The following is a 10994-nucleotide window of genomic DNA, read 5'->3' as shown; positions in this document are numbered from 1 at the left end:
AAGCTGCGCTATGCAACGCGCAGTGACGGCCGTAAGTTCGAGACGCGCGAAAAGAAATTATCATCACCATGAGTAATAAGATGAAAAGTTCGCGCGCACTTCCGGAAAATGCTGGGCTACAATTGCCCAGATTCGCTGTTTCAAGCGTTGCGCGGCCGTGTGCAAGGTTTTATTGCGATAGCAATTATGTGGACACTTCAAGCAGATTTTTGCCGTCTCTGGAATTTCCTGGTGCCTCGGCTCCCCGTCTTGTGGCCATGGACGCGGAGCCTTCCAGAGGCCCTCCTGGCCAGAGGTCATCACGGCCGTGGAAGAATGCTCAGCGACACCGAGGACACTGAGCTATACTCCGTGTCGGGTGATGACTAATCGGATGATAGCTTCATCTCTGTTCGCAGAAAGAGGGCCAAAAGGAGGAATGTCAACGAGAATCCATCAACGCAAGCGAGCACGGCGACTCTGAAGTCAAGTCCTGAACGCTGGCCCCCCTCCATCGTGTTTGTGCACGAGGAACCCTCAAGCAACCCCCGATTGCTGAACAGGCAAGAGCTATCTGTTTTCTTGGAAGGGGTCGTGCCGAATGAATTTAAGGACATTCGGATAAATACGCGCAAAAATGTCCTCGCAATCTATCTTTACAACGGGAGTGCGCTCGGAAAACTGCAGCAAACCTCGCAGCTAGGACGCATCAAAGTGCGTGTGTATATCCCGATGGACGATGCATCTACAGCAGGTGTAATGTATGACATCGATGTCGCCGTTCCCAACGCGGACTTTCCTGTCCTCGTCAGACCAGCAAGTGAGGGTGTTGTCATCCCGCATGTGAGCCGCCTTGGAACTTCGCGCTGCGTCAAGCTGATTTTCAAAGGAAATTGCATACCATCGCACGTCAAAGTCGGACACTTCCGACACCCTGTTCGGCCATTCGTACAAAAGCCTCTTCAATGCCATCAGTGCTTTAGGCTTGGACATGTCAAGGGGGTCTGTCCAAACTCGTTGCTGTGTCCCTGGTGTGCTGAGCCTCACGCGGAGGACACTTGCCGGGCTACTGTCCTGAAGTGCAGCAACTGTAATGGTTTTCATGCTGCCTCGTCTAAGGACTGCCCTCGCATCAAGAAAGAGGTCGCAGTTCTCAAGCAAATGGTTCGGGACAATTCGTCCCATAGTGAGGCTGCTGAAACGATCCGGCATCGGCGTCACCGATCCTCCTCAAAAAGGGCAGAGAAACGAAAGGAGAGTGGCCCTTCCTTTGTAGCACACAGTCTTCAGTCAGGACACAAGGGGGCTGAACAGCACAAGAAATTCAGCTGAAAGGAACCTTTCTCAAGAATAATGGCCTGCGCTTCCGAGCCAGCAACTTCCCAAAGAACCACAGACTGTCAAGCCCACTCGGGAGCCTACTCCTGCCGCTGATGACATGCCCAAAGCATATCGTCAAGTTATCTCAATGCTGCGTCCCCTCATAGATGCCATTCGAGTGATCTTGTCAAACATTGGAACCACGTCTGCTCGAAGTGCACTGAAAGTACTGGACGCCTTAATCCCAGTGCTTGAATCTCTCGAATAGAGACATGGCCAACCATCACCCATCCTTTCGAGAAGAAGTCAAGGAAGCATCAATCATCCAGTGGAACTCAAGAGGACTAAAGTCACACCTTTCAGACTTTCGTCAATATGTATATACTAATTTGTTCCCAATCATTGTCATATGTGAGCCTAACGTGTCAAAACCAGTCAGATTATCGGGATACGAAGCTGTTATGTCCACAACAGCTGGTGCATGCAGCAAAGTCATCGTTTCTATTCGTCGAGAACTTACCTAAGTTCGCCAGCCGATTCCGCTTCACGATGGCAATCAATATGTTTGCCTAACAATCAAAAAGGGCAAAGTCATGTTTACACTTGTAGGCGTCTATATATCGCCTCCAAGTAATTTTGATTCGAAAAGATTAACGAACACACATTAACGAACATCCCGTGGATGAGGCGTGAATTATGGCAGCTGTCTTGACATAACTTTCGTCTCCAGCTCTTTCACAAGATGTGTTAAATGTTTTTTTGGATATCGAGACATATGGCAGTGATCACATTCCCACGTACCTTGTCATCAAAGGGATGTCTAGGTCCTTCCCAGGGAACACCATTTGATTAATTGACTGGACTAAATTTACCTGTGCCATGGAACATGCTTGTCGAAATGGCTTGTCCTCTGGATTAGAGGAAACAATCAAGTGTGCAATGCGAGACGCCACACGCATGGTCACGGTTTCGTCGAAGCACACGGACTTGGATATAGAGTTGGAGCGGCTTCGTGCACTCCGTCGTCGTTCGGAGCGGCGATACCGGCGTACAAAATTCATTGATTACCTTAGGACAGCCAGACGACTCCAAAAGAAAATTCAACGTCGCATGGATAGATTGGCATCGCGAGGTTGGACAATGTTTTGCCAGTCACTAGACCCCCCAGAAGCCACTTTCCCACATCTGGAGAACCGTACGTGGTCTGCGTTCCCTCCCTGAACAACGCTTCCCGTTCAAAGCACTGGCGCTCTTCCAAAGGCGGCTGGATGTTGATGTTGCAGAAGATTTTTGTGCAAGGATCGTTGGCCAAGCTACCGGTCCAGGCTATCCAGCCCCCAGTGACATCTCCGTTTCGCGTGACTGCCGCATGGATCTTCCTTTCACAATAGAGGAACTTCAAGCGGCTCTTGCTCTATGCAGGCGTTCTTCATCCCCGGGACCAGATGGAATATCCTACCGCTACTTGAAAAACCTGAGTGAATGCGCACGTAGAGAACTGGTAGATCTCTACAACGTATCCTCGCAAGATGGCATGGTTCCCGAAGAATGGAAGACAAGCCGCTTGGTTCCTCTCCTGAAGCAAGGCAAGTCCCCACTTGAACTCACCTCATACCGCCCAATAGCGCTGGCCAGCTGTGTGGGAAAGATAATGAAAAAGATGATCCTTGCCCGCTTGAAGTGGGACCTGGAACACTACAACATCTTCCCAAATTGTATGGCTGGTTTTCGTCGAGATCTCTCATCGATAGATAGTGTTGTTGATCTTGCTGCGTATGTCCAACACCAAGTCATGCAAAAGATTATCTGCAGCTTTGTTCTTCGATGTCAAGGGGGCATACGATAACGTATCTCACGAGGTTATCCTCGATGCTCTTGAGATAGTTGGCTTAGGTGGTCGAGTTTTTCAATGGATCTCTCATAACCTTTTTATGAGATCGTTCTTTGTGTGTACCGGCGATGGTCAAACCGTACGACACTACACCTACCGAGGCATCCCTTAAGGCGGAGTATTAAGCCCCACCCTATTCAACCTCACGCTCATTGGTCTCGTTGAACATCTGCCAGCAGCGATCAAGATATCTATGTACGCAGACGACATATGTATATGGACTTCAGGTGTGACACGCCCTCAGATATGTGCAAGACTTCAAAAAGCTGCTACACTGACAGCTAAATACCTCCGCAACCAAGGTCTTGAAATCTCGTCAGACAAATGTGCACTGGTGGCATTCACTCGCAAACCAATGCCACCCTATGCCATCTCTATAAATGGCCAGATAATTCCTTATGAGAAGACTCACAGATTTCTTGGCATAATCATTGATAGAGATCTTTCATGGAGCCCGCACGTGACCTACTTGAAACAGCGTTTGACAGCAATCTCCCAGCTTTTCAAGTTTCTGGGCGGAAAGACTTGGGGAATGTCAGTACATGCAATGTTGCAATTGTACAGGGCTCTTTTTCTGGGCTTCTTGAGATACAGTTTGCTCGTACTGACGAACAATTGCCAGACAAACCTTCGTGCTCTACAGCCTATTCAAGCTCGGGCTCTAAGGCTTCGTCTTGGTTTGCCGAAATGCACATCAACAGTGGCGACTATTGCAATCGCCCGGGACTAACTCACACAAACGCACATTGCGGTGGAAGTGTTGAGAGTGCACATTAGGCACTTTGTCCGGGCCCGTTCCCGTCATCTGGCAACACTACCGTCAGAAAGGCCGCAGGCGTCATTTTGCACTCTGATTTCGGAGTATTACACTCGCCTTCCATCAGGCTTCTCCCCCGCAACTAAGCTATCGATTCCTCCATGGTGTTTGGATCGACCTGCAGTGCACCTCACCGCACCAGGAATCAGAAAGAAATCTGAGCTGTCATCACCTGCTCTTAAACAACTCACTCTGCTCATTTTGCACGAAAGGTACGCCGACCACGTACATATTTATACTGACGGATCGGCAACTCTCCAGTGTTCCTCTGGAGCCATGGTATTCCCAGCGAAAGCGACCACCATCAGTTTCAAGACGCCTCACCCAACGACATCGATGGCTGCGGAACTTGCAGCTCTTCGCGCAGCACTTCGTCTCATCAGCCAAGAACAACCTCGAAGATGGTCAATATTTAGTGACTCGAAGGCAGCACTGCCGTCTTTGCTATCAGCCCTGCGACGTGGACCACACGAACAACTGGTATTCAAGATTAGAGAACTAATCCATACCTTGACTGAGAAAGGACACCACGTGACATTTCAGTGGCTTCCAAGTCACTGCGGCATCTTAGGAAACGAACGCGCCGATAACGCTGCTCGGTCGGCTCTTCAAGGCAACGAAGAGGAACCAATACCGTTATCAAGGACAGATGCCGCTCGAAAACTTCGAATACTCACCCGCGATATCACATTCTCCCTGTGGAACGCAGGAAGTCTTCAAAGCAACCGGCTGCACAACTTAGACTCCTCTCTACGCCTTTGCATCCCAGCTGAACTCTGCCGTCGAGAAGCTACCCTATTTTTAGAATATGGCTATTAGTGGCCTCTACAAAGTCTTTTGCATTCTGAATCGGATGGGCCTACGACGCCTCGTGTGATGACTGTGGCAGCGAGGAGACTCTTCAGCACCTTCTCTGTGACTGTCCTCGCTACAATTCACAGAGATGATCGCTCGTACTTGCGATAGCGCGTTTTGACCAAAGACCTCTTACAGAGGAACTTATCTTAGAATGCCGAGATCACAAGCCATCGCAGCGGACGACAACGAGGGCACTGCTGCAGTTTTTAAGGGCAACAGACTTGGACAAGCGGCTGTAGCCCGGACAGATGTTTATAGTGCTGCAAGTGCTACTGTGCTGTGCCACCTGTAACCGATTGTTATTGTGTATATGTGCTCCTTTCTTTCTCTATATCTACTTTCCTATCACTTTACCTCCCCCTCCCCTCTCTCCCCAGCATAGGGTAGCAAACCGAATCTTCCCATCTGGTTAACCTCCCTGCCTTTTCCCTTTCTTCTGTCTCTCTCTTGCCATCGGTGTCGCCGCCGTCTTCGCCGTCACCGTGAGGTTCCGCATAAACTCCAAGGGCGATAAAATCATCACCGCGCGCCGTTTGCTGTATGTGCGAGTGAAAGCGCGCGAGAGACGCGCGCTTTTACGGAAAGCGACCACACGTCGAAGAGCAAACGCGACTTCTTCTGTCGCGCGAAAGACCGTGGGGGGATAGGAGAGAGGGAGGGGGGGCGACGCTGTGCTGCGGCACCAAATGCGTATCTTGTGACAGGGCACAAGGGGAACTGGTGACTCAATCTCCCACACGAAAGGAGGAAAGCGAGAGAGAGAGAGAGAGACAAAACTTTATTTTGATGACGCACGGAGAAGCGTCGATCTCCGTGGTGGGTGGAGCCTTCAGTCCAGGGCCCCAGAGGCGGTGGCAGCACTTTCGGCTCTGGCGATAAGCTTTCGCTGATCCTCCAGTGCCGAGCTGGTCAGCACCATCTCCCACTGCTCGTGCGTTGCGTTTCGATTTGGGGAGTTATTGGGGATATTTTGACATGCCCATGTGGTGTGGTAGAGGGTAGCTCGCTCTGTACAGAAAGGACAAAGGGGCTGATAAAGGGTGGGGTACATCGCGTGAAGGAGCGTGAGGTGAGGATAGGTGTTGGTCTGGAGTTGCCTCCAGGTTGTGGCTTCAGCTCTGGTGAGGGATGGGTGGGGTGGCGGCATCGTTCTTCTCGAAAGGCGGTAGTGCTGCAGTATATCGTAGTAAGTTTGTAGTGTGTCTGGACTTGGGTCTTCTGGCGTCTCTTGCAGTGCCCGGTTGCAGTGACCTCGGGCTATCGTGTGTGCACGATGGTTTCCGCTGACGCCTTCATGTCCCGGTGTCCAAATTATCGTGGTGCGGGGTATTTCGTTAAGCCGATGTAGAATATCGCATGCGATTTTATGTAGATGGCCGTTCGCGTAGGCTCGACATGCTGATTGACAGTCTGTAAGAATATATAGTTCTTCGTTTTGTCTCGATGCCGAGATGGCGAGGGCAATAGCGGCCTCTTCGGCTGCGGCGACGTTCTGCGTACGAACGGAGGCGGATACCAGTTCTTGCTGTCTGTGTCCAGCCACGCTGATTACCATGCCCTCTCCATTCGGGTACATGGCCGCATCTGTCCAGCGAGCAGTGGAGAGAGTGCCGTATCTCCTTTCCATTGTTATCGCTCGTGCTTTTCTCCTGCCCAAGTGATATTCCGGGTGCATGTTACGCGGAACAGGCGCCACCATTATTTGCTCGTGTAGGGTCTTGCGGAGTACTTCTTGATTGTTGGTTGTCGCCACGGGGTATTGCAACCTTCGAAGTGTTGCTCTGCCTGTTCTAGTGAGGTTGAGGCGCGTGATTTGCGCATGTCGGTGTGCTTCAATTAGTTCGTCTAAGGTGTTGTGGATGCTTAATAGAGTTGCCAGTCGCAGACATGGCATGAAGGAAGAAGACTTATTACGCTTGACTCGGGCCCTTATCGTCAGTAGAGTCACGTACGCGACACCTTATTTGAACTTAACATCAACAGAAAAAGACCAAATAAATGTGTTACTGCGGAAAGCATACAAACAAGCCCTCGGCCTTCCTCCAGGCACCGGAACAACGAAACTTCTATCCCAGGAAAGCGAGAAGACAGTGCGCGAAAGATGCGGGGCAGCTTCTACTCTAACAACTGCGTACATTTGCGCCGGTGCGGGCGAGAGCCTGCACCGTATCCTGGAAGCGATCTCCACACGCTGTGACCTTTGTATGCGCTGTGCTTTCGCCGCTCAGTTTCCTTTGAAGCGATAGACCGCACGAGCCTTCGCTATCTGCGGCGCCGTGCTTGCTCACGCCATCGTTTTGACAGTGGTTGTCTGCGGTCATCGAGTGTGATCTATTCATGTTTGCTTGTGCGCGCAGACACCACGCTTGTTAATTCAGTTAATAAGCGAATGTGTCCAAGTTTATGCAGCCGATAAAACTACAATCCCTACTCATTACAATTGATGCTTCGTCTTTCGGAAAAAACTGCGACATTTTTTAAAATTTAGCTACTCCTTTAAGGACTAACAGTTGCTCATTTCCAATGCTCCCTAAGGGAGTAACAGTAGTTCTTCCCGATGCTGCTCAAAGCAAAAATTACCTCCACTTGATTTCCATATGATCTTGAACAAAACGAGCAGTTTCGCCCAAAAGGCGAAGCATTGATTGCATAGGGAAATCATTAGATAGCTCTGCACAGTGAGCTTAGTAGTTTTGCAGCTGCATAAACTGCTGTTAACATTTGCTTACTACTTAAATTAACAAGCACGGTGTCACGCGCACACAGAAAAACATGAATACATCTCACTCCGTGGCCGCGTACAATCTCTGTCAGAACGCTAGCGTGATGAACACTGGCAGCTTATTTATTTTTATTTATTTATTTTGCTAGGTCAGCGGGAATTTTGCTAAGTCAGCGGGAATAATAAAAATAGCTGCTCCCGTATCAATCAATGCTGGAACTGGTACACCTTCTACAGACAGACAGACAAAGAACTTTATTCACAAGGAGCTGAGAAGCCCTGTCCTGGGGCAGAGCTGCGGGGCGCTCCCACGTGGGGACGGGTAGGCCGAGCCTAACCACCGCATCGTGGGCTCTCTGGACAGCCCAAGTTTGCCGTGAAACCTCTGAGCTCTGGATGGCAGAGCTCCATTCTTCTTCCGTAATGCGATTGGGTCCCTGTAACGAGGGGCATCGCCAGAGCATGTGTTCTAAATTGCTAACAGCCGCACAGTCGGGGCAAGTAGAGATAAAAGCCTCTGGAATGATCAGATGAAAAAAGGCCAGGTTGGGATAGGACTTAGTCTGAAGCATGCGTAACGTGGATGACAGAGGTCTGGCCAGTTTGCTGAGGGGGAAGTTAAATCCTCCTGCCCAGGTAATAGTGCTTAGTGATTTCGTTGAAAGTAACGAGAGTGTCCCGAAACTCGAGAACCCCGGTCTCTGAGCTCGTCCTTGCTCCCACGCGGTTGTTAGTGCACGCGCTTGGGAGTAGGTGATGTCATTGAGATTGGGCAAGGAGTCAAGCTGGGGACCGAGGTGCGCCGGAAACCACGTGATGGTGTGCGTAGAGATGATCTTGTTCTTGAGAATCTTGTGAGCCTCCTCAGCAATGGACCCTGAAGCGAAAGCCCTGACCGCCGATATCGAATCAGTGAAGATTTGTGTTTTGCTGTTATCTAGGAGTGCCATAGCAATTGCGACCTGCTCCGCTCTGGATGGAGTTGAGCACTTCAGGGAAGCTGCATTCACTATCTGTCCGTTGTGATCAACGATGGCACTGGTGAGGTTAGACGACTGTTCATATTGAGCTGCGTCGACAAAACATGCCGAGTGGGGATCGTCTTTGATACTCTTGAGGAGGGCGAGGGCTCTTGCCCTGCGTCTGCCTACGTTGTGTTGAGGGTGAACATTACCGGGAAACGGTGCGACTCGTATATTATTCCTTTGATCTTCTGAGATCTAATATTTTCATTTGTCCAAAAGTATAGGGTTGATCCCAAGAACCACCAGGATCTCCTTTCCAGCCGGGGTTCAGGATAGACTAGCTAGTTGGGCCGACTCCTGGGCCTCCATTATCTCGTCTAATGTGTTGTGCACTCCTAGTTGCATACGGAGGTCTGTGCTCGCCCGTAACGGAATGCCTACTACTCTTCTGATACTCTTTCTGATGAGCGTGTAAGTTTTTTTTTCTTTTCGGAGTTATACCAATTGCGCATGGCTGCCACATAAACTATGTGACTCATGAGGAAGGCGTGGAATAACCTGAGGAGGTTGTCTTCCTGAAGGCCTCCACGCCTATTCGAGACTCTGTTGATGAGCCTGATGATGTTCTCGGTCTTGGCTGTGAGCTTGTTGAGCGTCGTATTGTTACTGCCATTTGATTCGATGAACCTGCCCAGGACCCGAATGGTGTCTACTCTGGGGATGGTACAGCCGCTTTTAGTGTAGAGTTTTATGTCTATTTCAGACAACGGTTTCCAGCCTCTAGCTTTGGGATCTGTCCTGACTAGCCTGTAGAGGAGGAGCTCAGACTTGCTCGGGGAGGATCTAAGCCCCGTACTTTCCAGGTACATCTCTGTTTGATCTACAGCCTCCTGCAAACCTAATTCAACATCTCCTTCGCTTCCTCAGGTGCACCAGATTGTTATGTCATCGGCGTAGAGCGTGTGATTGATCCCGTCTATGTTGGAGAGCCTTTCCGATAGTTTCTTCATGGCAATGTTAAAAAGTAGTGGTGAGACTACCGCTTCTTGTGGTGTGCCTCTGGGCCCCAAACTGAAATTGTCAGACTGGAGGTCACCAATTTTGAGCGTGGCCTTGCGATCCCTGAGAAATGAGCTTATGTATCTGTGGAAGGCTTCTCCCAAATTGAGCTCTGAGATGGAGTTCAGAATGTGCGCATGGCAGACAATGTCAAACGCTTTCTCCAGATCTAGGCCTAAGATGCCTCTTATATCTCTTGTGGTGTTGTCAATGATTTGACACTTGATGAGCTTCATCACGTCTTGCGTTGACAAGGCTGGGACGAAAGCCAATCATGTTGTAGGGGAACAATCCTTTTTTCTCGATGTGCTTGGAGATACGGTTGTAACCGTATATGACATGTTCCGCCACCTTTTCCACGCAGGACGTGAGTGAAATGGGTCTGAGTTTGTGAGACTCGGGGGTCTTCCAGGCTTTGGGATAAGGATGACCAAGGCCATTTTTCAGGACGGCGGGACAACCCCTCGTTCCCATGTTCCAATTATCTCCTCTGTCAACCGTTCTATGGAACCGTCGTCCAGGTCTCTGAGGTCCCGGTTGGGGATGTCATCAGGACCATAGGCTGACCTGCCATTTAGTTTCTGGAGGGCTTCCCTTACTTCGCATGACTTGAAGGGGACATCTAGCTCGGGGCAAGATGAGCCTTTGTAGGGTGGATAGTCTTCGTCACTCGAGCTGCCCAGTGGCAGGTACTTGCGAGCGAGTCTTTCGGGTACGGTTTCTACCGACTCTGATTGTGATGCTTCATGGAAAACCTTCGCTATGACTTGTCTTTGGTTCTACTTGGTATTGGTGCCATCGAGTAAATGCTTGAGTAGGTTCCATTTAGCTCCAACTCTCATCTGACCATCTACTGAATTGCAAACCTCATCCCACTGATGTCGGCTCATGGTTTGGCAGTGATCTTCTATATCTTCTATAGTTTTGTTGAGCTCTGCGATCTTTTTTCGGAGCCTTCGGTTGAATTTCTGCCCTTTCCATCTGTTTAACAGTGAGTTTTTAGCTTCTAGAAGATGAGCGAGGCGGCTGTCCATCCTCTCCACCTCCAGTTCAGTCTGGACTTTGTCACCGCACTGATATCCTCTTTTAACTGTTCAGCCCACTGCACCTTCTACACACACTAATAAAGTATTGGCCAGGCACGCTGGAGGAATTGTAGTCTGTGCGAGCCATTGAGCTTTCCCTCCAAAAACTTCACCATCTAGTTTTCCGATCAGGAGTCAGAGTGCAGGTGGCCGGTTGCAGGGGTGATATCGAGCGTCGGAGAGGGGAGGGCGAGCGGCGGCGTCCTGGACGGTAGTTGCGAGGCGCTTCGGGATTGGAAGGAGGAGAAAGTGATTGTGGGGAAAGCCGGCGCTGGTAGGGACTCGGAGGAAGCAGCGG

At 50.1% G+C, this 10994-nt stretch overlaps 1 protein-coding gene across 1 annotated transcript; it reads right to left on the bottom strand.

Moving 5' to 3' along the window:
- Positions 1-9475: 9475 nt before the first annotated feature.
- On the bottom strand, positions 9476-9847 carry LOC119448859 (uncharacterized). The gene has a single exon (XM_037712069.1). It carries the CDS (start codon positions 9845-9847, stop codon positions 9476-9478), a length of 372 nt encoding a protein of 123 aa, XP_037567997.1.
- Between the last annotated feature and the right edge of the window lie 1147 nt (positions 9848-10994).

Source organism: Dermacentor silvarum, chromosome 4 (assembly GCF_013339745.2).
Source record: "Dermacentor silvarum isolate Dsil-2018 chromosome 4, BIME_Dsil_1.4, whole genome shotgun sequence".
NCBI lineage: Eukaryota > Metazoa > Arthropoda > Arachnida > Ixodida > Ixodidae > Dermacentor > Dermacentor silvarum.
Note: the sequence above shows the minus strand (reverse complement) of the source record. Positions and strands in the feature narration are given on the sequence as shown.